Source organism: Chinchilla lanigera, unplaced genomic scaffold, assembly GCF_000276665.1.
Source record: "Chinchilla lanigera isolate Chin_1 unplaced genomic scaffold, ChiLan1.0 scaffold00064, whole genome shotgun sequence".
Lineage (NCBI taxonomy): Eukaryota > Metazoa > Chordata > Mammalia > Rodentia > Chinchillidae > Chinchilla > Chinchilla lanigera.
Window position 1 is genome coordinate 10,567,127 of NW_004955465.1, and position 26,654 is coordinate 10,593,780.

Genomic DNA, 26,654 nt, shown 5'->3' on the forward strand with positions numbered 1-26,654 from the left:
GTTCTTGGTCTGAGAGAAGGTTCCCTGGACTCTTCCTTCTCAGGCATACTGGAGGCCAGTCCCTTTTCTTCCATACTCACGATTGCTGGGAGCCTTGGATGGCTTCTTCCATCTACAGTTCAAACTCCTACTGGCAAGTCTAGGAAACTTGAAGAAATAAGGACTGTGAAGCTGAGGGAATGGATCTGCAATGGGCTTCTAGGCCTCAGAGGCCAAAGTCTCACCTGCTAACCAACTTCTTCTTCCCACCACCTCCTTCTCCTTCTGAGGCCTTGAGCTCTCAGCTCACTGGTAGCACTTCATGCCCTATTGTGCACCCTCCCCATCCTTGGACCTGTGAACACCCCACAACCTCGAGCTGCCCTCAGAAGGCCCATGGTTTGTGACTGTCTGATGCAGTCCTTCCCAAATGCTAATACCTTAAATCTAGGAGGAATGGACAGGCCAAAAGTAGGTAGAATCATGTATTACACAATGACATTCCAGTCGATGCCAGTCGATGGATATATATACTTTTTGTTATTTTGCAATAAAACAATTTTTATTATACAGCTGTCTGCCAGCTTGGCATGGTGGTGCATGCTTATCATTCAAGCATGCTGGGAGGCTGAGGCAGGAGGATCACAAGTTAGAACCCAACCTGGAGAACTTAAGGACTTAGTGAGACCTTGTCTTTTAAGAAGAACAAAGGCTTGGAGATACAAATGGTTTCACTCTCCAGTATGGTGGGGAAAATGTCTGCCCAGGGATCTGGTAATATAGCCTCATCCATCTTTGTGTTTATCCCATCCCTGGACTGCATTAAGAGGCCCCATTGAGTGACTGATCTAGAGCATCTGGGTCTGTGTAGTGCCCTCTAGGATGTTCACACCATGACTAAATCCCATAGCAATGCTTTTCTCAAAATATATGCCCCTCAATAAGTGGTGCATGGCTGCAATATGGTAGGCTTTGGACACGCAGACCATTGGGGTGAGTGAGACACCTTTCTAAACTTAGGGTGTCCTGGACATTTGCTTCCAGGATGAGACTTGAGTGGAAGAAAAGCCAGGCGATGAGAAGGGATGGCACTGCTCTCTTGAGACCAGAATTTTGGTGGTGGTTGGAGGCTGCCACAGGGGAGGCAAAGGTTCAGCCCACCATTTCCTCATCCCTGCCCTTTAAAATGCCCAGGGCTGCCCTGCAAACTTTGTTGGGCAGTGAGAAGATGAACTGGCCCTTGTGGGATCTTTGGTTTCTGGGCACAAGCAAGGAAAGTCCCAGAGAGAAAAGAGAAGACTTTGGGACACATGAGCCAGTATTTTCATATTATCTGTTACTGAATCTGATGCACTGCACTGACATCAAGGCACCAAAGGCCATTAGCATAATGAAGAATATTCTCTCTTAAACTTTAGCAGGCATAAGAATCCCTCAAGAACCTGTTCCAACAGATTCCCGGGCTCCACTCCTTAGGAGTTCTGATTGAGTTGGGCTGCGCTTAGCTCTAAGTTCTGCATCTGTCATGAGTTAGTGCACATGGTGGGTGCTGCTGGTCGGGGACCGCACCTCGTGCTGCAGAATCGCAGAAGACTTGCGGCTGCTTTGAGGTCAGACAACACCCTTAGCTCAATTAGGAGTTGGGGAAACTTTGGCAAAGCTTTCAAAAGCCTCAATATTGTTGTACCTTCTCTGTTCTCTCCCCAGTTTGCATTACAGTGACGACCCACGAGCCAGAAGAAACCAGAGAAGACGTTCCTGATATGAATGGGCAGAGGCCTCACCATCTCTGATGTTCCCTGATCTCAGCAGCACTGACAAGTTCAACAGTATACAGTGCATGTCCTGTATCTGCTAAGTCCAGCTCCTCACCTGAGCCTGTTTCCTATTACAAGAATGGACAAGTGGGCGGGGCAGATGGACAGTGGAGTTCATCCCAAAGAGAGCAAGCTACACCAACGAAATGGCAGGAAGTCCAGCCAAATACACCCAGGGCTGATCTTCCCCTCAGCAGAAAGAGCTAAGATTGGGAGGAGAAAAGGAGGCGTGGAGAGCCAGACACGCTCATCACATTTCTACTGGAGTTCATTCCTGTTGTGATCAAGAAAGCTAAGGAACAAATCTGACTTTCATTGCCCCAGGCCTCCAATGATCACTTATATCCCTAAACAAGTAAGTCACACACAAAAACAATACCTTACTAATAACACCTAGGAGTTGATAATGTATTTTACACCTGTGTTATCTTACTTAATTGTTCAGAGAAACTTCCCATTGTAAAAGAAGTCATGGCAAAAAAAAACTCAAACAAAGGAAAAATAAAATAAAACAGGGCCTAGCAGCTGTTGTTATCTTCATTTTAAGCTGGGTAAACTGAAGAACAAATGAGTTAAGAGAAATATCAGAGATGAGATGATGGTCTTCTCTCAAAATCTCATTTTCCCAACATTGAAGATCGTTGGAAGGATATAAAAGGTTTAATTTTAATTCAATTATTCATCAGCAAAATGGGGAATTTCCACTAAGTGCTTTCATGTGAAGACAATGACTAAGTAGCTTCAAACTATAGTAATTTTTAGAGATCACTGCAACCCATCCTTTAAGAGGAAAGGAAACTGAAGCTTAGGGAAGCTAACATGTCAATTCCAGCTCTCCAAATCTGTCTACAACTTAGGGCTTTGAGCATGTTCATTCTGTTCTAAATTATTTTATGAAACACCATGGAAAGGTACAGCGACATCGAATTTGCAATCAGGTTGTTGCTTAAGCAGAGATATTACATGAGAAATGCAGGTCTTGTTTTTAGTGCAGAAGTAGAAAACTCACACTGTATACTAACCTACACATCATTATGCTTCAGAAGCCGGACCGTGGAAAACCCACTGCCTGAGCCAGGGATGTTCACATGTGTGGTGTCTGCAATACAGAAATGTCTCTGCATGGAGACTCCCACCTCTTCCTAAGAGGGAAGTCAGTTACACAAATGCTCGCTGAAAGCCTACTAGGAGGTGGACATTGTGGGCTTAACACGACATGGGCGGTGACTGTTAAAATCCCAAGAAGGCAGAATCCATGCAAATATGAGCACCAAGGATGATGTGAGCAGAAGAATAGAGACCTTTCCTAAGTGGACTGGTAAGTGAAGACATGACAGCGTTTTGGAGGTCTTGAGGTAGAATTTTAAAAAACTGGAGAGTGGGAGAAATTTGTGGGACCCCATTCAGACACTTGCTGCTTCAAAAAAAGAACTGAGTGCCCCCAGGGATACCTGTTGCACAATTTCCAGGAAGAGGAAAGAAACACCAGGACTCAGGTTGCTCAAGCAGGGGGCCATGTGGACTCTGGCTTCCTTAGAGACAGCTTTGACAAGAGCTCCCTGGTGTGGGTGACAAGCGCACTCTCCCTGTCGGGGCCCTGGTGACTCAGTTTCCCACACTCCTGGTCTGGTATGAGCCTCCCACTCCCTCAGCCCAAGAATAACTGTTTGCTTTCACTGTGCTCCTCTCAACCACCTGCAGCAGTGAGGAGGTGGCAGCCATGCACGCAGAGTGCTTGCAGGCTGCACAATGAAATCCACACATTTTATCCTCAGTAAGGAGCCAACAAAGATGAGGTTTTGGAGGAAGCTGTTTTAATTAGGATAGGCAAAACACACAGATTGACAGGCTCAAAATTCTCTTTCTGGGCCCAGGAAGCTTGCGGATACCTTTGTAAGTCTTGGAAGACACCTTCCCAGCACGCTCTTGTCAGCCGGCTGCTCACCATGGCCCCCAGCCAGGCGGCCCAACCCTGCCCGGCCTGCCCACTCAGCAGCCAGTCCCACACCCAGGCAGCCGTTTGGGTGTGGGTGACTTAACGTCGGGGTTACTCCAGCAGCTGCCCTTAGAAGGAACAGAGGGATGAAGGAGGTGGAGGGAGGGAGGCTCAGGTTGTGGTGCTCTGGACCAGCCCCAAGCCTTCGTGAGCCACCAGATGTGTCTGGAGCTAGGAAGAAAACAGAAATGGCAGATATACTGGGGCGGCTGGGGGAGCTGCGCTAGATACTTTTGCAATTTCACCCTGGGTCTGCAAACACCGCTTGTCCTTGAAAATGTATTCTAGGGTGTTGATGGCAAGTTATGCAGTGTGGTGCAGTGGTTCTCAGAGTGATTTGTGTGGACCAGCAGCACCAACCTCGTCTGAGAACTGACTGGAAACTGGGAAGAATGAGAAATTCTGGGATTCTTACCAAGCCCTCTAGTGAGGCCAGTGCACACCAGCCTGAGGAGCCCTGGCAAAAGAGCTGGGCAGATGGGGCTCTGTGGGTTTCAGTCCTAGCTCTGTGATCTCCGGAAGTCAGCTGACTAACCCAAGTCCCAAGGTCCTCTTTAGACAGAAGATAGCAGTACTAGCTTCTGTAGTCGGTCTGGAAATTATGATCATACATGGGAAACATTTTGAATGGTGCCCAGAACACAGCAGGCAGCAGTTCAGGTTTGCAATTATTAATGGAAGCCAAAAGTAAGTGTCCTTGGAAGACGAGGCCCTCTGCTGTCCCAGGAAAGGTCCCCAGTTCAGCCTGGCTGCTCAGAGAAGGAAATAAAAGAGGGTGTAGGCTGGCTTTCAGAGGAAGTGCAGGGTGAGCAACGTCCAGCCCATCGCATGGAGGCTGTGGGTATTATCAGGCCGCACAGAGGGAGGAGCAGAAATCTCCGGAGCTGCTGAGCATATCCTGGGCTGCGCCCATGGCTGGGGTGGGGAGGATCTGACAGCCTGAAGCGTCAGAGAAGGCTTCCCTGGGAAAGTGAGGTTTGAGCTGAGGTCAGAAAACCAGGTCATGGCAGTAGCTCTTGGTAAGCCCTGACTATGTGCCAAGCATTATTCTGAGCAATACCTTATTTCCAACCATGTAATTCCCATCGCCATTAAGACATATTTTGATTCCCATTCTACAGATGAGAAAGGTGAGAAGCAAAGACGGTAACCTTAACGAAGGTTACAGAGTGGAGAAATGGCCCAGATAGGATTCAGACCCAAGATGTCCCACTCCTGGGCCCAGGCTCCTCCCCAGGCACAGCTGGCCAAACGGCTGGGGGTGGGGGCCGAAGGGCAGTAAGAGCGGCTGCGAACTCCTCACTCCTCTAAATCCAGAGTTCCAGCCTGTCACATCCTGGCCTGCGCAAAGTATGAACTGTGCTGCCCCCTGGTGGCTCCACAGGCAGCCACTGAAAGTCACACAGGAAGGGATGAATTCAGGGTGTGGAAAATCATGTGACCACCTGAGAAAAAGCAAGCTGTGAAACAAATGCAGATCTCTAATTTTCACTTTCGTGCGTGCGCGCGCACACACACACACACACACACACACACACACTGGATAAATACCCAAAGGACACATGCTGTTTATAGTGGTTATTACTACAAGGAAGTAGTAAAGTTTTCATTTTCTCTATATGGACACTACTTTTTTTCCTTTTTTGAATCCCTTTCTGCACCATTTTGCAATAGTCACATATTGCTTTGTGATCAAATAAGCCTTATTTTAAAGCTAGTTCTCAATATACCAGGTTAATGACAATGACTGCAGCTCTGTCTTGGCCTGAGGGTGGTCACTGCACCAGGGAGGAAGCTGGCTAACAAGCAACTTTCGGATGGTCACTCTCAGGAAGAGAGGTCTTATCTTAGAAGAAACAAAATTTTTTCTTGACCTACTCCGCAGCCGTTGTTTCTCTGGGGCTCTAACCTGGGCAAGAGCTTGGGAAGTCCTCAGGATTGACTTCCACGGTTCCCAGCAAATGGCTCGGCAAGGCTCAAAGCGCCACCCCTCCACACATGCGCAGACCTCCTAACCTGCTTCTCAGGTCTTCACACCTGGACAGGACGCACAGCAGATACAAAACACAGGGCCCAAACAGGGAAAAGAAAAGAGATACGGGAGAAAGTTTTTACAAAATTAATATCCTCAGGGAGATAAGCACTCACCAAACAAGTAAACAGATACAGGACACCACAGAAGAAAAACAAGTGCAGGCGAAAAGAAACGTTAGGCGTAAGCAAGCTCTTGGAACCTTGGAACAGGAGGATGGCAGTGAAGGCGTGAAACACAAGGTTGAGGACGTCTCCAGAAACTACAGCACAGAGGGCAAGCAGCAGCACAACTGCGGGTGGCTAACGAGGCCCCGTGTCCACAGCCAGCACTCTACCAGGAGACCCAGAAAGGGGTAGAGGGAATGGAGGCGCCAGGTAAGTGGCACTGACACTGCGGCTCTGCGTCTGATGCCTCGGTCTAGACCCTGCCTCCCCCAACAGCCGGGGGCTTCAAGAAGGTACTACAACTTTCTGTGTTCCATCTCGTTATCTTGACAATAAAGGTACGTAGCTTACTAAGTTACTGAGGATTCAAATAACCAGCCCTTGCCAAGTGCTTAGGACCAAGCTGGCATTCACTGTTCTCAATAAATGACAGCTGTCCCTAACTTGTTTCACATATATGCACTGTACACAACCCATCACCCATCCCACACTGCTCCACTACCACCACCCAGTCTGATCTGAGCTGCTGTCCCCTCCCTTGCGACACTGGTGATTCCGATTTCCATTCTTCCACCAAACCCTCCCTATCTTCTCACTTCAACGTGGCAAGAAAGTGATCCTTATGAACTTTAAGTCTCACCACGACACTCCCTTACTGGAAAACCTAATGCGGGAGCCCTTTCAGGACCAAAAAGGCCCCTCGTCGCCTGGGCCCCACCAACCACCCAACCAGGGAACAAGTATTCTCTGACCTAGAGTTTATCCCCCATGGGTCAGACAAGCATGAAGGAAGAATGAAAGCATGTTCAGTCTCTCTGCAGGTACACCTGGCTCCATGAAGCTACTAAAGGATGTGTGCACCAGGCAAGCAAGCCAGAGCACCGGGCCCTGCAGTCTGAGAGTAAGATGGCGGCCGAAATCCGTGCAACAAAGGCAGCTCTTGGGATGACAACTGGGTACTACCGCACAGCCAGCTTGTGTCGTAGGTCACAGAGCCCCCCATCATGCTCTCTGAAGGCTGGTGAAACTAGGCATCTTGCACCAAAATCAACCAAGCAGCAGGCAGCGCAGCCAGGAAGCAGAAGTTCTTGCACAGGAAAAGGCAGACGTCTCAGGCCCACACTGGCGCTGTTCTGGATGAGGCAGGGGCTCGGGGACCAGGGCGGGTGTGGTGTGACCAACTGGAGGGAAATGTGCACAGCACGGTGATGAAGGAGGCTGATGAAAATTAGCAGTGGGTCCAGTGAACAGGAAGCTGAGGGACAGTGACATACGTAACTTCAGGAAACAAAGCAAGAATTTCTATTTAGAGATACAGGGTTGCAAGCAGGACCCAGCAGAAACAGGGAAGAATAGCCCAGGGACGAAGACGCCTGGTCTCCTCTCTGAGGAGGCTCTCTCTTTCAGGTTCTAGCACGGAACCGCAGTGGTGACAGGTGTTGGTTCCCCTCCCACGCAGGAAAAACATTAAAGAATTGATGAGTACTTTGAAATAGTTTTATTGGCTCATAAGACCTTTGCATATAAAAAAAATACCCAAAACACTATGCAGTATTAAATCACAATTACATTTTTTTACCAATTGAAACTACCCAGAATATACATTTTTTTAAAGAAAAAAAATCCTACTTAACTGAATTCTGAAATGACATTATGACTTAAATACTATGACAAAATAGATAATTCCTTATAACATTAATCATTGCACAAAGCTGCCAGATATTTCATAAGCATAACCATTGCACGAGGTGCAAATGAACACAATTTCAATGTGACACGTTTAGTTGAAGGATCCGCCTCCACCCATGGGACACTTAGACTTCCGGCACGGAGTGCTGGTCTGTCTTAACCTGCAGCAGGCAGCCGCGGGCACCACAGCGGCTCACCCTCCGGCCCCCGCTCAGAAGCAGCACCTTTCAGTGGGCACAGCCCCAAGTCAGCACCGCCTCTGCTTGAAGAAGTCGACGCCCCTCAGCTCCTCGGGCAGGTACTCCTGCTCCACCGGCTCGCTGTACATAGGGTTGTACTTGTAGCCCTTGCCGTAGCCCAGGTCCTTCATGAGCCGGGTGGGTGCGTTCCTCAGGTGCAGGGGCACCGGGGGCAGCGGGCCCTGGTGGTTCCGCAAGCAGGCTTTGACGTTGTTGTAAGCGCTGTACACCTCGATGGACTTTGGGGCTCTGGCGAAGTAGACCACACACTGGGCCAGGAGCACCTGGGCAACAGAAGGACACATGTGACATGTGGGAGGGTGCAGAGGTGTCTATCTCCTGCTCTACTTTGACACCTCTAGTTAATTTAAGGTTCCCAGTAGGATTCCTCTGCCTTTTTTGCCTAGGCTAGGTAACCAGGTATCGCAAAGAATGGAAATTCCTACACGTGAGAGATAAGCAAGACCAGTGGTTTGCATTTCTTCAAACTGAAGGTCAGGGGCTGGGGATTTAGCTCAACGGCAAAGCGCCTGCCTGGCAAGTGCAAGGTCATGAGTTTTTCCCGGTACCGGAGAAAAACCAAAACAAACAAACAAACAAACAAACTGAAGGTCATTTTACTAAACAAAAATGTGCGTAAACCCCTCAATAAATAAGATGAGTGGGAAGCTGCTGTGCTTGGGGGTGAACTACAGAAGCTTGCTATTCAGCTCCTTTAGCCCTTCTGGCCCCTGGAAATCCTGGAGTACTCGCTCTGAACCCAGGCCTCCTGCAGACAGCTGGAAATATGACCTTGTTGGCACCAGGGTCTCATCTCTCGAGGAGCTCAAATGCTACAAGATCGCTGTGCAAAAGCTGGCCAGCTCCTTCAGTGGGCCGATACAACAGCGACAGCGGGACATACACTCACACCCACAACGGGACGGGACACACGATAAAGACCAGGTTTGCAAAGGCCGGAGCGGATCACTTACCTCGCACTCTGGCATGCCTATAAAGTGGCAGCCTTGGTAGGCAGCAACTGCTTGTGTCAATGCAGACGGGTCTGCCAGGCCTGTCACACACAGAGACAGAGAAGTTTAAGCCATAACACACACCACTGCTCCCACCTGTCCACGAATTGCTGCAACCAGACACCATCGCTGCTTGTGGATGTGGTGACTGAAATAGTTCCATTTAGCAAAACAGATCGATATCTTTGATTACACGAACTTATTTAAGAAATAGTTACAGGGTGACTGCTGTAGGGGCTGAGAACTGCTTCCTCGAGGACAGAAACTTTAGCAGGAAAAATGAGAGAGACTATGTAAACAAACAGGAACAAGGGCACAAAAACATTCACAAGGATGGGCACATTAAAAACAAACCATTTACAAAGAGCAAAGAAAAGCAAAGTGCTTTGGAGCTTTGTCTTTACTTCTGCTTCTGCCCCAGGAGCCGGCTGAGGTCTCCATACCTGGCTACAAAGCAAACGGAAAATGTCTCTTTTATTTCAAGACTGAACAGCCACTTGTGTCCCAAGAACATTCCTGAACAGAAGACAGAAAATGGAGACTTTATGAAAACAGCACACTCAAGAGCACATACACAAGAACAGACAACTGAGCTCCAGCAGCAAGCCTCCTCTCCAAGCCCCACACAGTCCTAAGACACTCAGTGGCCACGCTCCTCCCTCCACCCTACCACCACCACTCACCGATGTCCTCGCTGGCAAACCTCACCAGCCTCCTGGCCACGTACAGCGGGTCCTCGCCTCCCTCGAGCATGCGCGCCAGCCAGTAGAGCGAGGCGTTCTGGTCGGAGCCGCGCATGGCCTTGTGCAGGGCGGAGATGCAGTTGTAGTGCTCTTCCCCTGTGCACGGACAGCGCCACCACTCAGTGCCCCAGCAGGCTCCACATACCCCTCACACGCCCACGCCCAGAGGGCCCAGGACAGCTGAGGACGCTGGGGTCTGACAGCTGCCTGCACACTGCACCCGCTGGGAGGTGCAACCTCTGGAACTGCCTCAGTGCACAAGGAACAACCGAAAAATACAGTGGCTGATGTTTACAACTTAAAAAAATTATTCCAGTGAAAGACACATTGTCATGAACCCCCCAAAGTCCTCCCCCTCACCTCAATCGCACTGCTCCCGTCGTTCTTGCCACTTTCGAAGCAGTTCTGGGAGTCCTCTTTGCTGAGCATCTTTACAAAGGGATCAGAACTACAGTAAAGGCTGCCGCCCAGCGCCATCCCACGGAAAGGCAGGCTTGTGAAAACATGATGGCATGCCTCATCCACCTTATCACCGGATCTGGTACTATGCAACTTCTGGCTCTTTCCCAAAGTCCAAATGAAGGCAAAGGAAAATGCTTTGAATGGATTCAGGACACTGAGGCAGCCACGACAGTGCAAACAAGACACTCAGGAAAGAGGACTTCCAGAGCTGCTTCAGAAAGTGGCAAGAGGGAATGGAATAAGTGTGTTTGAAGAGAGAGGAAGGATTTTGAGCAGGATTAATGGCAGTGTATTTTTCACTGCAACAGCAATTTAACAATTTGCCGTTCACTGTATCTTTTGATCATGCTGCAGGGTTCTCCTTGGGACTGGGGTGCCAGTAGCACCCCATCCCTGTCCAGAGGAAGCAGCTGCTGCGCAGGTTGGAGGGCATGGAAGGGCTGCACCCTGGAACGTGGACTGTCCTCTGCCACAAGGCACATGCCCGGCAGAATGGGAGGGGCATCTCACACTCCGGGTTTGTCTGCTGGAGGGAACTGAGCGTGGGCCTGGTCGGAGCGCCAGGATGGAGAGTCAGGTGGCAAGGGCAGCTGTTACAGCCTATCTGTTCCTCAGTGTATTTCCAGCTGCTTTCCTGATATCTGAAGCCTGCGGTCATTTAAACCCAAGCCTCAGCGTGGGGATGTCTGCGTGGCAGGACCCCAGGGGACTGGAGCACAGACTAACAGCTCATCCTGAAAGTACATACCATTTGGTTTTATCTCCCTTTTACTCTGGATTCACAGGGAAGCGAGTCAGTAAAATGGAAAAGACACATTTAAGGGCAGGAATTATAAATCATTTTCAGGAAACAGCAGTGGCACTGCACACTTTGCACAACCTTCTGACCATCCTTTCTGTCTTCAGCACAAGGACAGGACACCTCCTGAGGAAGCAGAGGGGCTGCGCCTGTGAGTCCTTCCAAAGCTCAGGGCTCATCTTGAGCCAGGTCCACCGTAAGACTGAGCTCTGCCGGGCAGCACTTGGCCCCAGGACCAAATCCAGCAGCTGAACGTGATAGACGCCACTTGGCTTTCAGATGGAGAAGGGAGCAAGTGGCAAGGTGCGGGCCTAGTGAAGGGGAAGGACCCCAAACGCTGGCAGCAGGGCCTGTGCAAGGTCTGATTTCCAAGGAGACCCAGGCCAGACTGGTGGTATCAAACTGAGCAGTGTTTGGGCTCATGGAGTGCGGCCAGCAGCTGTACACTGACTGGGAGGCATCCTTTCTGGTGATCTGCAGGATTCTGGCCCCTCTCCCATACCCCTGCCTGGACGCCCTGTGCTCTGCTCCTCTGCATGGCAGGGCTTGGGGTGTGCAGTGCAGGCCAAATGCGTGGGAACAGAGAGATGGAAGAAACCATGTGTGGTCCGATTTCTATCAAAGTTACAAGCCCTCAACACAGGTTCCACATCTCCCAGCTTTCCCGGGCCAACAGAAGAGGCAACCTCACCGGTACCTGGGTCACAGCACAGGCTCTGGGGCTACACAACCTGAACTCACACACGGCCATAGGCAAGTTCCTCACCTTCCCTATTCCTCAGGGCTCTCACTTGTAAAATGGGGACCCCACTGCCGCCTTCCTCCTCGGGCTACGTTAATGAAGACACGGCTGGCCCAGAACAAGCCCTATGGAAACACTGTGCTATGCCACTCTCTCTTATTATTCTATGCTATCTTCCATTTGCGCTTTTCTTACACATTGCTTTATAACCGGCGTTTCCCATTCCTACAGAACCCAGATGTCAATGCATGACAGAGTTTGTCAGCACTGGGAAAGTTCTTCACTCTGATGCAGAAACATCCAAATGGTTACTGGGTTCTACTAGTGGGTAACTATGCACGAGATGACACTGAAAGTTACAATAAAAACTCTGGGGATGGGGATGTCTGTCTCACCAGAGCTACACAAAGGCCGAAGAGTCTAAGCTAACAGGTTTCCAGGGCAATGCTTCTATGTCTATTTAAGGAACAGCCTGAAAAGAACATTTCTCGAGGATGCAAAAGATATTTATGCCATCTGTGGACCTCCTGGGGGCAGGCAGGCTGTTGTGTTGTCAGGGGAGTGGGGCACACTGGTATTAGAGGGGTATACTGAGTGGGGTTCTCAAGGTCTCTGCTGTCTCCCAGCTGCCCCAGGGTGGGCAATAGGGACACAGTGACTGCCACCAGGCCTGGCTCTCCAGGGCCAGCCACTTCCAAGATGTAACTTTCAGGGACATGTCCAGGGCAAGCTTGGGGGACTCTGGTGGTGCTGGCATGGAGGTACACAGAAAGCAGGGAAGAAGACCTCTCTGAGCATGATTTTACCATGTGCTTTGTGAACTGAGGCAAGATCTGTTATTTGTAAACTCAGGATGATATTACTAAGCTACCTGCTAAGGTAATTTTGAGAGTTTTTGAAAGTCTGTAAAAAAAGATTGTCAGCAAATGCCATGCTGCATAGATTTAGATGACAGCCTGATAGAGTATAAAAGAACAGTCCAGTCACAAGCAGCCTCCTTCGGAATACTGGCGAGGAGGCAGAAAGCTGACCACTGCTGAAACCCAGACATGAGGAGGCCAGCACGTGGCGGTTCTGCACCTCTCAGACGGCTCACCGTGTTCTGAGCTCCAGCTTTTGTATTCGGCCAGGAGAAAAACAGGACTCTACGTTTACATGTCTCCCTTTTCAGACTTTTCAAGCCTTCACGTGACAGTCAAGCACACAGGGCGAGCAGGCCACGTCAGAGGGCCCGGCCGAGAAGGACAGTGTCGGAGTGCAGCCAAGACCACATGCCACCTGTCCTGGGTCCTGAGCCCCATGAACGCCCAGCTGGGGGAGGGCACCAAGGTCCATGAGCTCTGGCCACTTCCCGAGGTGTGGTGAGCGCGTGCACCCAAGAAGGGGCAGTGCCTGGGACCCAAGTGCTTACCCCCTTCTCCACCAGTAAGGAGGGCTCTTGTTACCAAGGATGTCAGAGAATGGCAGAGTGGACATGATACCCAAGAAGCTCAATTACCAGCTCCTTTTCTAGCAGAAGCTTCGGAAGGTATGGAAATTCTTTCCCACTTGCTGCACTATGATGCATTCAGAGCCATGTAAGTGCTCCAGCAGCAGAGTCCAGCCTAATCTCCAGTAATCTATCTTCACCTGCTGCCTCTTCGGAAAAAGATGCGAATGCCCTGTGCTCATGATGCTTAGTATGGCCAGATCATGATCTAGCCAGTGCTGGCCGTCTCTTATCTGTGAACACCATGCTACGTAGCCTTGTGAACACCGAGTAACTAAATTTTCAAAAAAGCTACACAAAAGCAGCAAGATCCACATACATTAAATTTTAAACTCTAGAAACTAAGGACTTTAACACTCATGCAAGCTAGTCAGTCATTTACTGCAAAAGTCCTCTTGTTACTGCTTGGCTAATGATCACAAGAATTACCCACTGTCAACTGACTGCACATGTTTTTAAAGTGCTTGTATTCACAGGGTGCTACCAACCAGTAATGGGAAAAGCTAATGACACTGTGAGACAAAGCTGAAGCCTGTGACTTCAAACACCATATCCCCCCACTTCTTACCAGAGCAGCTTCCGCCAGCTGCCCTTCTTCAGAAAGACTGGCCCTGTGGGGCTGGACCTGCACTCACCAGTGTGCAGGTACGCCTGAGACTCGGGAGTGCGCTCCGAACCAGCTGGGAAGGAGTGTGTGAGCCACCCGGAAATGAGTGTGCGAGCCGCACTTCTCTCCCCCGGCATGACCCAACATTTCAGGTACTCACCGGCCCGGTCATATAAGATGTGGGATCGCTGCAGCCCTTCCTTCACGTCATTCTCAGTAATCAGAACTCTGCTTGGGGAGTACGTCTGCCCACTCTTCTTACAGAACATCTTCCTGGAGCTTAACCTGGCCAGCACCGCCAGCTGCAGTCCATTCAAGCCAGTGCGGGCATCTCCATCACTGAGGTAAGCCAGAGTGTCTACCGCTTTGTCCTCTATGAACACCGAGGGCCTGCAACACAACCAGAGTGAGCGAATTCATACCCAGGCTCAGTCCATTCTGCAGCACAGCTTGGTGAGCTTAGACTTCTCAGTGAAGTCACTGGAAAGCAACCTTAGTTCACAGCATTTGCCCCTTATGCTGAACTCATACTGGTAATGTAGCTAATCAAGCATCTTGGAGAGTAAGAACAGACCTTGGAGGTCATGGGGTATCACACCAGCTCGGGAGCGTGTGAAGCAGACACCAGATGTCCCGGAACGTCACTGCTGACAATTGTGCTCTACCGCACCTCACTGCAGCAGGTGGAAGACATGCTGCAAAGGCTGCCACGTCCAGGTGACACAGAACGCTCAGACCATCTTCCTCATGGGGAAGAGGCACCACTGCGCCAGGGTATTAGCTCTGAAAGTCTCCACATCAAGACTGGTCAATCCTCCCCTTTCGCAAACCACAAACAAGGTTCTGTTTTTAGGGAACAGTGGAAACTAGCACCAGGTCACTAGCTCTAGGTCTGGGCTTCACCGAGGGTGTTGAGCACGTGAACCTACACAGGGTAGCAGGGTCACTAGCCTGGGCACAGACTGGAAGATGCCAGGGCTTGATGGGGGCCACACTGGCTAAATCACCTAACTTCTCACCAAAGGTCAAGATTAAAATTTAAGATCCGACTTCTCAGTCTGGACCTTCATAAAGAATGTTGAGCTGATTATTTTTCAAGTCCGACTAAGCAAAATTTTCCCTTCCCAGTTTAGTCAGACAAACTAGCTAAGGCATTACTTAGCAGGGTCTTACGATTTTCTGGCTAAGCTGCTGGTTACATTTGTGAAGCGAAAAATAATTCATAGTTCACCCACGTCATTACTATTCTTCAACTGAACCTGTTAGGACTGTTCACCTCAGCTACTGTTCACATCAGCTGTGTTCACATCAGGAACACACAAGCACCAGGCAGGCTGGCTGGGGAGCTCTGAGGGGGTCGGCGAGTCTGTGGGGTTGACCCAGAATGCCTTACTGTACACTGACCTAGGGTCAGCTAGGACCACCTCAATAATGCCAATCTACATTTTACTCACTCAAAGATTTGTTTCTTATGTCTTGAAGGCTGCTTCACCTCATTCCCTCATTTACCACCGAGGCTGGGATTTCCCGTTATTCACTATGGGCCTCACCCCACGTGGGTCACCTGGCTCCACTGGCTTTCTAACAAACCACTCTCCGCAAACTCCTGATGACTACAGACAATGTAAAAAGGAGACCAACATTTGAGGGGACATGTAAGCCCACAACGTGGCTGACAGGGAAGGGCACATTTATCCATGTGTGGGTGGGGAGGAAGAGAGAGCCAAAGCTGCTTCAGCACTTCCCGTCCACCTCGGAAGTAATAAAAGCAATGCCTTCCACTTCCCTGGAAAATCTTCCTAGCAACAAAAACCCTGGAGGACTACTGAGGGGAGCAAAGGGGTAAAAGCAGGAGACCCCTCAGTACTGACTAGCAGAGCTGTGCGTGCCAGAACCGTGAGTTACGCTGTTCACCACTGCCATCATCTCTCCACCCCTGCCAGATGTGAGCACCGGAACAGTAGGACGCAGGTTGCATTCTTCCTCCGTGACGCCAGTGCCCGGTAGGTAACGGGTACTCGTAGCTGCACCATGGACAGACTAACTTCGCTTCCTCACCACCTCAGCATGAAACATCAGTTTTTAAACAATCGTGAGTACAGCAAACAAAATCCCTGTCTCCACCACCCAGAGATAACAGCTGCCACGTCATCTGCTGGATTTCCCTTGTGATTCGACCAGCCACATGGCCATTAACCTTGAGCCCAATGTTTTAAACAAATTCAAGATCATACTGTTTCACAATCTTAATAATGGCTGGAAAAACAAACTACTCAGACTTTGAACATTACTTCTAAAATAAATGTATGTTAAAATTTAAAAACACACAAAAGGAGAAGTATCACCTACTATTTGGCTAACTTAAAATTAGTATTTTAGTACATATCCCTGGACTAACTTAGAATGAGTGTTTTGATATATATCCTTTTCCCATGAATTTTCCTTTATTATTCCTTGCATTTATAAACACTGTACTGTAAATAATGCTTTGAAAGTGCTCTGTAGTGCACGTAGTTATGAAATAGGGCCCTTCCTTGGACTTTTAAACCGAACCAAAGTCTAAGGCATTCTGTTGCTCTGGTTTGGTGTCCTGAGCAACGAGTGTTGGTGCCACACAAAAGCCACCAGCGTCCCACTCAGTGTGAGCCTCATCCCTCTGGGTACGATCCACATTCCAAACTTCACACCCGGCCACAAGGACAGGGTATTTTTAAACCCAAATGGAGCTGGCAGAAACTCTGTCCAAGTAATAAAACAGGGCTGCTGGTGAAACATGGTCACAGAAGGACGTCATAAAACAGAAACTCATAGTTTGGAACACTGTGCAGGAAACTCTACAGGTTCTGCTTACACCTAACATGTCCTGCATCTGCTCACCTGAGTTCTGAAGATTAATATAATGCACTAAGACAGTCTGAGATCTCAGGAAGGAAACAGATCAAAGAATTCGTGCCAAGAACAGAGGAAGGAATATTTGTACCGATACTCATAAAACCCTTCAGCAAACAGTAACCATTACATAGAAATCCTTGAAAAAGTAGTGTTCTAGAGAATTTAACACTTTAAAACTTAAGCATAAGTTTATACAAAATACATAGTGCAGACATACAAAATGTCTGCACTACCTTCCAAAGGTAAAACAGAATTAAATGAGATGAAATTTACTTTTGCGACAGATGGCCAAAAATCTCATAGTATCCTGCAAGTAATAAACAAGAAATAGTAAATTATGTTACTATAGTGCAATAAACAACTATTCCATAATAAGGGGCAAAACTGGTTCACACAAACACACTGGACAAGACCGGATTCCTGGCTAACAGGACCCAGAAGAAACAGATCTAGAGAGCCTAGTTCCTCCTCTGGGGAGGAAGCGCTGATCCTGAAGAGGAATACAGAAAGCTCCCTCCTTCCTTTCTCTGCTGGGACCTTAAATCCTTCCGCACACTGCTTTTTCCTGGTGGATAACACTGGGATTTGGAGGATGCTAATTAGACAGCTAGATATTAAAGGTGGAGGAGGAGTGAAAACGTATGTACCTGTCAGTTCATGGCAGAACAAAAGCATCTACAGTATATGGCATGGTTAAACTCTCTGTTGCTAAATTACAAACCAAATTCCGAGTCTTCTTCCCCAAGGAAAAGGAACATTACACGGACAGGCTGACAACTGCTGACAGTGGTTCTCAACCAGGGATGTGTATCAGGGTAGAGAACCTTCCTCAAGTACAGACGTGATTATATACCACAAATTTACTGACTGCCAAATCTCCAGGGACAGATAGACCCTGGGCACACCGCATCCTGGGCAGCGCCGCGCAGATCTGGCTAAGACGCCCTCCTGCTGCACTGCAGAAGGGACCTTCTGCTCCTGATCCTTCACAAACCAAGATTCCTCCCATTGAGAAGTGTATGGAGAAAGGTTAGAGAGCATCTCACCTCCTTTCACGGTGGTGCCTAGGCCCTTCGAGCAACTGAGGTCACCTGGCGGTTAACAACATGCCTGTACAGCTGGTACTACTATGCTTACGCTGGGTGACGGGGGTACCTTACTTCATCTTGTGGTGCCTCAGTTTGCTCATCTAATAAAGAAACCAAAGCTGGACTGAGGAGCAGACAAAGCAGGTAGAATACTTGGGCAGTGCTTGTCATAACACAAACACTCACATAACTGGCGAAGAGAACTATTTGAATTAATTCAATAAAATACTCTGTAGAACTGCAAATCTTTGAGAGCCCCACGTCCTGATGTTTCCATGGTAACCAGAGTGAAAGGAGAAACAAAAAACTTATTTTCTCCACAAAGGAAGGACATGGAGTTCACAGATATCATCCTCCTTTGTTAAATCTCACAGAACCATGTCTTTCCAAATTATACTACCCCGTATACCTGGGAGGGATCTGCGGTGGGTGGAACAGTGACCCCAAAAGATGTGAGTACTAATCCCTGGGACCTGTGGCCATAGGGTCTTTGGCGAGGTAACTAGGATCTCACAATCAGACCATCCTAGATTTAGGATCATCCTAAATCCAGTAATAAATGTCCTTTTAGAGGACCGAAAGAGAAGACACAGAGGTCCTATGAACATGGGGCGGTGCAGCTGCAAGCTAAGGAGTGCCGGCAGCCACAAGGTGCTGGGAGGAAGCACTTCCTTCTGCAGCCTCTGCAGGCCTATGGTTGGTGACCCTTGGTTCTGACTGCAGTTATGAAAACAAACTTATTCTTTTAAGTTACCAGGTTTGCCATAATTTGTTACAGCAGTCAGGGGGAACCAACACAATGTCCACGAGAGCTGTTTCTGGTTTGTGATGTTGTTATGGCATCATTTTAACATTTCTTTCTTTTCTTTATACTCAGATTAGCTCATGTACATTAACTTTTTTCTTTATATTAATACAGCTATCTTAATGTACTTATGTTATTTCTTTGACATGCGGTCTACTATATAGTTCCAGGCTGGCCTTGAACTTGCAATCCCGTCTCGGCCTCCTGGGTGCTGGGATTACAGGCACTGCTCTACTATACTTATATACCTTTTTACCTTATAGTAAAAAAAGGTGTAAGAAAAAATAATTAAAATCCACTCTATGCCCAAAATTCACTCTGGTCAGTACCATTAATCCTCATGTTCTACTATCTTTGTATGTAGTGGTAGAAAATGTTATCTGGAGACAAGCCAACAACTTAAACCCTTAAAAAAAAAGAAAAATATCTTTAGGTATTCTGTTTTGGGGCCATCTTGTCTGGGCCTCCATTCTCCAAGTGATTAGGGAAAAGCCCCAAATCACAGCAAAGCCACAGCACCCTTCAAAGGGACAGGTACCACTCAGCACTTCCACCCCGCTCTTGGAAGCCCGCCCAGCTGGACAGCTAGAAGGCAGTTACGCTGCTCACACCACCATCTTCTCCAAAGATGCTCTTCGGTCCACAACTAACTGCTTCTGAATGCGCATGTGCCCTGGGACCTGGGGATCTAGAACCCACTGAGCAGCACACACAGCAGGGTGATTAAACACTGCTTCACTTTCCCATTTTCAGCAGCACAAGCTCATCATACCACAGACTGGATTTTTTTCCTCACTTCCCAAATTAACCCAGCACAGCCAGGATACTTTACTATCTCTATTGTGTGACTGAAATGTTTTCGGAGAGAAAAACACCTGGCAGCTGTTCATTAGCCATCCAAACCAAAGAATTATGGCACAGGTAAGCTACCCACTTACCCTTCAGAACTCAACCTGGCACCCCTCACGCAGGTGGTAAATGTTTGCTTTTCTAGATGCCTCTTCTCTCTACCCAACCCACTCTGTGTAAGTTCAACATAGCACAGCACTACAAGGTGATCTGCTCCTCTGGCTTGTATATACTATACAACCTCTACAGTCACAGGATTATACTTTTCAACACTCAGCCAACACCTAGCATGCAAAGGACCTTAAGTTTCTACTGAACAAACATAGGAGGCATATGTTTAAGAAGGCAAGCTCAGGCTGAAGGTGTTGCTCAGAGGCAGAGTGTGTGCTTAGCATATACAAGGTCCTGTCCAATGCCCGGCACCAAACCAAACACTTTCTTCCAGCTTTAATGGGAATTATTCATGCGCACACGTGTACACTGTGAGAACTCATAATTCTTCAAGCACAAACAGGAATGGCATAAGTGGTTGCATGAATAGTTTCAGAGTACCCCGCTCACCTCCTTTTATGTAGTTTTCCACAACCTCTGATTTCTCTGTACAAGTTCTACTTGCCATCCAAGACACCAAAGTATGACAGAAGAATACAAATGTATACTCACAGCTTCCCTGAGAAAGAAAGTAACTGCTGGGGATAAGGTTCTCTGCTCCCAGCTAGACCAGTGTAACCAACCTGATCCATGTGCACAGGAATGAACACACAGTGATACTAGTCAAAAGGGATCTGAAAGTAAAATTTCACCCATCATAGCTACAAGACAACACAATCCCCTCCTAAGCATGTATGGCTGGGGGGTTGGCAGGTACTTCTTTCTGGGGACTCACTCACAATGTAAGCGGTTTTTCTGTGGCCTGTGCCATCTCTCAATGTATCTCCTTGTCAGCTGCTAAGAAGCAGACCAGTTAATTCATTTAAGCTTAATGTTCTTTCTTTTTGTTCTGCTTGCTGCTGATGAAAGGGGCCATGGTATTATAGAAAAAAGCTCTTGATACCTGGGGAATTATCCCTTATGTTGGGCTACACTAAAAAAAAAAAGAAAGAATAAAAGAAAGAAAGGTAAAGCTCAGGTGCTTTTCTTGTATTGAAAGCTGGATTTCTTCATTCACTTTTTACCAAGCACAGAGCACATGTTAGACATGATACCGGGGATATAAACAAGGATAAGTTCCTGTTTTCAGAGCTTTCCCAGGAAGGTGGGGACACAAGAAAGCAATGGAGAATGAAAATTTAGGACCAATTCTAAATGAGAGACTGTGGGAAACTCTACAGACAGACAGACAGATACAGGAGCTCTGATTCAGAATCACTGACTCTTTTTCGTATCTGTCTCTCAGTGTCAGTAACTAAAGGAGATGAAATCTTCATACTTTCACTGGATCCTGTCAGACTTTCATGTGCTTGTTAATCACCTGGAAATCCTCTAAAATGCAGAAATGCCTTCCGGAGGATCAGCTCCAATTCCACTTTCTCATTTCAGAGCAGTGAGTAGGAGGGGGAAAAATCCTGAAGGTATCTGAATAGCTCAATCCCATGAAATGATGACATGAGAAAAAATTTAAATTACCCCAGATAAATGAAACGCAAGATATAAAGCTATAGGTAGGTTGTTAAGAATTAGTACACACAGTGCCACAGTGCCTGCCTGGCAAGCACAGGTCCTGATTTAGATTTCCAGTAGCAAAAAAAAAAAAAACACCTAGCATACAGAAAACAGAAAAATGTTTCCTTCTTTTTCAGTTTGTTTTTACCATGTGCTGAATCGAGCCTATGATGAAAACCTTACTACAGAAAAAGTATAGTTAGGCCTCAGTATTTATGGATTCCAAATCCTCGAATTCAACCTTGGGGTGAAAACAACGCATCTGTATTGCAGACCCTTTCCTACTTGTCATTATTCCTCAAAGAACAGAAAACGGCCCGTACAGAATCTTATTTACACCGCAGTAGGTACTATAAACATCCTAGAGGGCTGTGGACATAGCTCAGTGGTACAGTGCTTGTCTATCATGAGAAAGGCCTCGAGTTCCATCCACAACATTGTAAAACAATTAAAAACTAAGTATCTAAAGATGACTTAAAAGATACACACAGATGCACACAGGTTACAGGTAAATACTACAACCTCTCACAATTTAGTGTCTGGTATTATGAGGAGGTCCTGGGGCCAATTCCTTGCAGATACTGAGGGCTGACTGTACTAGATGCAGCGCCCTAGCAGGAGTTCCAAGACCTTGGTGGGGTCTCCTGAGCACAGGCACGCCTGACTGATACCAGCAGGTTCCAGACTTCATTTCTAGCCACAGTTCTAACGGTCGTCCCATCACAACTGTGTTCTAAGATGAAGCAATTTCCCTCTGCCCAGGGGTCCACTGCCAAATGTTTCAAGGCTTTAGTGAGACATGGCAGCATTCTTCCTACATGTGGGGTGGGAACAAATGGGAGAGGCCAGACACAGAGAGAGACTGCTGAAACCTAAGCCTTGAGCCTACAACTATGCCTTCTACTTTAATCCCCACAGAAAAGTGGCTCCAGAACTTGGCCTCGGGGCAGGCGTGAGCAGCTGTGTAGTCCACAGCACAAGGAGGAGGGCAGCAGCCTTGTCTCCAACCAGATTATGTTCCACTGTGTTATTTCAGCCGACACATGAACAAATGACTTGGGAAGAATGCACTCTAATATAAAAAAGGAAAACCTCTGACCCAAGAAACTAAGCTGATTATCCATGAAATATACATCTGTGCATCGATACTTGAGTACACATGGTACTTAAGCGGAGGAAACCGGTTGTCAAAAGGAAGGAGATAACCTAACATGCCATTTCAATAAAAATTCCTTTACTTTCAGTGGACTCTGGCTTCTTGGGTGTGAGACAAGGTTTAAATAATGGTTACAGTTACATTAAATTTCTCTTAATGTTTTTTGAAAGAATAATAAACTACAGGGAAAAAAGAAATCCAAATCTATACAAATCTCCAAAGGCTTATTAAATCTAGGAAGTACACACCTATTTGTTCTATCCAACGGAAGACACATAAATCTTTAAAATAATCAGTAAGGTTTCCCACAGTCTTCTAAGCTTTTGAAACAGTGAGCTAGGAGAAGCACCTTGCATACAAAAGCAAACACCCAAGATGCTGAACTACAAAGCAACATCAGCGCTTGAAGAATTACGGTTACACCCATTAGAAACAAGAAAACTCATCTTAACAGAAATGTTTGCAGAGGTAACTAAGCACTTCCCTCTGCTTTAGAGTTTTCTTTCATTACAGGCACATCACTGTTTCTGCCAGGTCTCCGCCTTTCTTCCAGCTGAGGCCCAGCCCCTTCCGGCCCCCGGCCAGGAGGTTCTCCGGGAGATATGCCTGCCCTGGACTGCCTGGAACTCTGCAGACCGTCAACTTACTCAGAGCTGCTGTTGCTGCTGTGGCTCAGAGGGTCGGTGGGACGGCTGGAGTCCAGGACATGGATTCCTAGGGAGTTGATTGCGCGCATTAGAATAGTCACCATCGCCTCGACTGGAAGCTTCTCTAACACAATCACCCGACAGCGGCTTAAAAGAGCCGCATTGACCTGGAAGGAAGGGTTTTCAGTGGTGGCCCCAATCAGGGTGAGCGTCCCACATTCCACGTGAGGAAGGAAAGTGTCCTAATCATGGGAGGAAAACAGAAGAAAGAGATTCCAGTCAACAGCCACCTGCAGCCCCCCATGTAAGTTGGCAATCCATTCCTTCATTTTTCCCTATCTTTACCTCTATAGAGTATCTTCACTAAGTATGAATACAATATTGGGAAGTGCTCTTGGTTTTTCAATCTAAAACATTTATTTAGATTTAAAACATAGTGCTTGTGTCTCAGTCTCAGCCTGATCTCTTGCTCTCAGGAGAATTCTAAGTTTTAATACAAATGACTCCTTTACTTAGAAAAGTACCTTCTTCCCAAAGCTGAACGAGCGCGTGGCTTATACATATCATATGAGCTTTTTTATTTACAGAAGTGGAAGAAAACACAAAAACATCAATACTTCCAATATTTCCATTGCAAATACTCTGTCATGTTGTTACCTGTGCTGCAAACCTGGTGACTACAAAGTCACCAGATGCTGTCTTATGGAAAGACTAAGGTGAGTCAATGGTCCCAGGTGAAGTCTACAATGCCAACCTTGGGCAGAATGCTAAGGGTCTGTTTATTTCTAAAAGCCACTAAAATAAGCAGTACTGACTAGATAATTGTATCATCTACTTTCACAAGTCCAAAGGCACAGAAAATAGACCCTCATTTTGAATATATGGGAGAAATTTAAAAAGGTAAAATAATGATCTTAAAATCAAGTTTAATTACTCACAATGACTGAATATTTTAGATAAAAATTTCCTAAAACTTGGAAGCTTAATCCAAAGCTACTCATTTATATGGAAACACCAGGGATACTCCAAGCATTTATTTATTACAGAGAGCATTTTCTTGTCTCTCTCTTTCTCTCTCTCTCTCTCTCTCATACACACACACACACACACACACACACACACACAAACGTGTGGGGGAAAGGGACTGGAAGGAGATGGGCTAAAAAACCTTGTGCTGCTTTGTGGTCGAAGCTAATAATGACAACAGTCCCTAGCACTTGCAGTGCTTTTCCAACTGATCTCAGAAACTTTTTATCTTGATATATACAATGACCAAAAGATAAAAAAAAGAAGTTAATATACCTGCTGAGATTTATTGAACCGATGAATCTCATCAATAAAAAGGATGGTTTTCCTTTTGAAAAAGCTCTTTTCATTTTGAGCTTGTTTTATGACATCTCGCACATCATTTGTCTTGGCATTTGTTGCGGACAGTGTCACAAACCTTATGCTATGCTTCTTGCTGTTGTTGGCTATGATGTGAGCCAAGGTAGTCTGGAAAAGAAAGCACATGCATACTTTGAAAAGCTGACCAGAAAGCTTCCCATGAGCAGGCACTATGCACAGCATCAGCACTATTCTCCAAGCAACCTGAATTCTGAAGGATGCTTTGAGGTATGGATAGGATCTGAAATGCTACAGCATATTTTCGAAGAGTTAAAAGAGAAACACAGTATGTACATATATATGAAGGAAAGAAGCTAACTCTGAGGCTAATTCTGAACTTTTCTCCTTTATCCATAAGTCCTTTTAATTCCTTTCTTGGGGAATCTTAGGATATCTGGAATCCCAGTGAAGAATAGCGGTCTTGATTTAGCAGTCTAGGTGACAGCTGTGATCTCCCAGAGAGGAGAAAAGAAAATTCTCCTTTCTCCAGCCAAGAAAGCATTGCAGTTGAAGGACCAGTGTGTAGAGCTGACCTTGGAACCACAGCAGGAATAGGCAGCTCAGTTGAACAGCTAAGAACAGGAATGAATGACAGCTACCTAGTATTGGAGACAACTGCCTGTCACTTCAAAATGTCCACTCTGGTAGGAGACACAACTCCACTTCAGTCCTGTTAGCCCTTAGCAGAAAACAAAGGAGAGGTCAAGGAAAGGACTGTTCCTCAGTACCTGGCATTTAATGAGTGTTTGGTAGACATGCATGTGCTGTTACTAAGGTTACTGCTATAGTTGTAGTAGTAAAAACAGGAATAAAGAAAAAGGGAAGACTCTTTATTGAGAGGCAAATCTGCTCCTGAATGAAAAGACAGCACTTTATTTTAAAAGCTATACAGCGCCATTAGGCACTGTCACTGCTTCTTTATCAAATGCCAGCATGCTTGCTATTTGGAATCAGGTTCCCATGTCACAAGGCCTGCAGCTGATCACCCACCACCTCCCGGAGCAGACCGGCCCAGTAAAGCTCTTGCACTAAGTCTTCTAGGACTCGTCCACTCATCCCCCTACAAACCTTGTCTTGCAGTCTGGGAAAATCAGCGGCTGATTATCATTCTCATGATTTTACATAAAGACTTCATAACTACCCCCTGAATGGGGTAGCAACTAAACACACGAGGACAGACATCAGTTCTACCACTGTCATAAACCGTTATCTGGGGGTTGGACGTGGAGCTACGATGAGTGTCCTGGTCCAACCCCCAACGCACTTGTGAGCAACACTTGGGACACATCTTACTTATGCCTGGCGAAAGGAAAAAGTATCACAAACGAGAAAGCACAACAAGCAAGATGCATTCCAGGAATGGAAGGGAACTGTGGTTAAGTTGTGAGAGACAAAGCCGGTAAAAAATCATTAATTATGAACGGCCCTGTGTATGAGAGTCTGAACCTCAAAGCTAAAAGAGCTCTTTATACTCTGACTCCAATTCCCTCACTCACGGGCGCTCTTTCTCGTCCCTCTTGCTACAAACAGGGGAACGCCCTACTGCTAAGCACCTCCGAGCCTCCTCGGTTTCCAGGCCTAACTCTTCCTCGTTTCTTCTCAAGGGTTCCTCCAATGATACGCGCTCTAGACCCACAGTACCCTAAGTCCCCCTGTACACTTGTGCTAGACCCTGATGAAGGTATTGGCATTGCTGCCGCTACTCTTTAACAAAGCAACTGAGAAAAGTTACGGAAAAGCTTGACGAAAAGGACTTGCAGAAGGAAGCATTTTCTTATTCTGAAAATCAGCCTTAAGCCAGTTAGTGGGAGGGGAAGGAAGCACCACAGAAATAAGAATGACTTTTCTCATCCCTGAACCCATATACGTACAGATGGGCTATATCCGGCTCCCTGACCACTGATACACTCAGAATCAGCTAAGAACCGGAGCCCGACGTGGGGCGGGGCACGAAGGCAGCCCGAACCTAAGAGTCCACGCTCTTCTTCGGATAAAGCCTAGGAATGCAGGGACGTCATCTTCTGAGAAAGGCCTGCAGGTGTGCCCTTCCCACGCCCACCACGGGCTCCCTGGCGGCCCCGGCCCGCGCGGCGAGGGACGCTTTGGGGGCCGGCGGGTGGGGCCGCACTCACCTTGCCGCAGCCGGGCGGCCCCCACAGAATAAGCGAGGGGATCTCGTTGGTCTCCAGCAGCGAGCGCAGCAGCGTCTCCTGCCCCACGGCCCTGCTCTGCCCGATGTAGTCCTGCAGGGTGTCGGGACGCATCTTGTCGGCCAGCGGCTTGCCCTCCAGCATCTGCCGGATCTCCTCGGCCGCCAGCGCCCGGGGGTGCGCGCGGCTCCCGCTGCCCGCGCCGAAGGCGGCGTCGGCGGCGTCCGTGTCCCAGTGCCCCGGGT

General features: G+C 47.5%; 2 protein-coding genes across 4 annotated transcripts in view; one reads left to right on the forward strand and one right to left on the reverse strand.

Annotated features, from left to right (window-relative positions):
- Nucleotides 1-7,474: 7,474 nt before the first annotated feature.
- The window catches only part of Wrnip1 (Werner helicase interacting protein 1), a gene marked incomplete in the record, with an annotated part of 19,970 nt that continues 790 nt past the window's right edge, over nt 7,475-26,654 (reverse strand). The window contains 7 exon segments of the mRNA XM_005398930.2: nt 7,475-8,203; nt 8,894-8,973; nt 9,616-9,771; nt 13,935-14,164; nt 22,874-23,115; nt 24,176-24,367; nt 26,392-26,654. Of these exon segments, the coding sequence (XP_005398987.2) occupies nt 7,928-8,203; nt 8,894-8,973; nt 9,616-9,771; nt 13,935-14,164; nt 22,874-23,115; nt 24,176-24,367; nt 26,392-26,654 (1,439 nt within the window).
- Mylk4 (myosin light chain kinase family, member 4) overlaps nt 23,109-26,654 on the forward strand; it is a 100,396-nt gene continuing 96,850 nt past the window's right edge. For 2 of the 3 annotated variants that reach the window (XM_013521845.1, XM_013521847.1), the window contains exon 1: nt 23,109-23,177. In XM_013521845.1, the coding sequence (XP_013377299.1) occupies nt 23,122-23,177 (56 nt within the window). In that variant the 5' untranslated portion in view covers nt 23,109-23,121. The remainder of the gene's footprint in view (nt 23,178-26,654) is intronic. The other variant, XM_013521843.1, reaches the window with a different exon arrangement.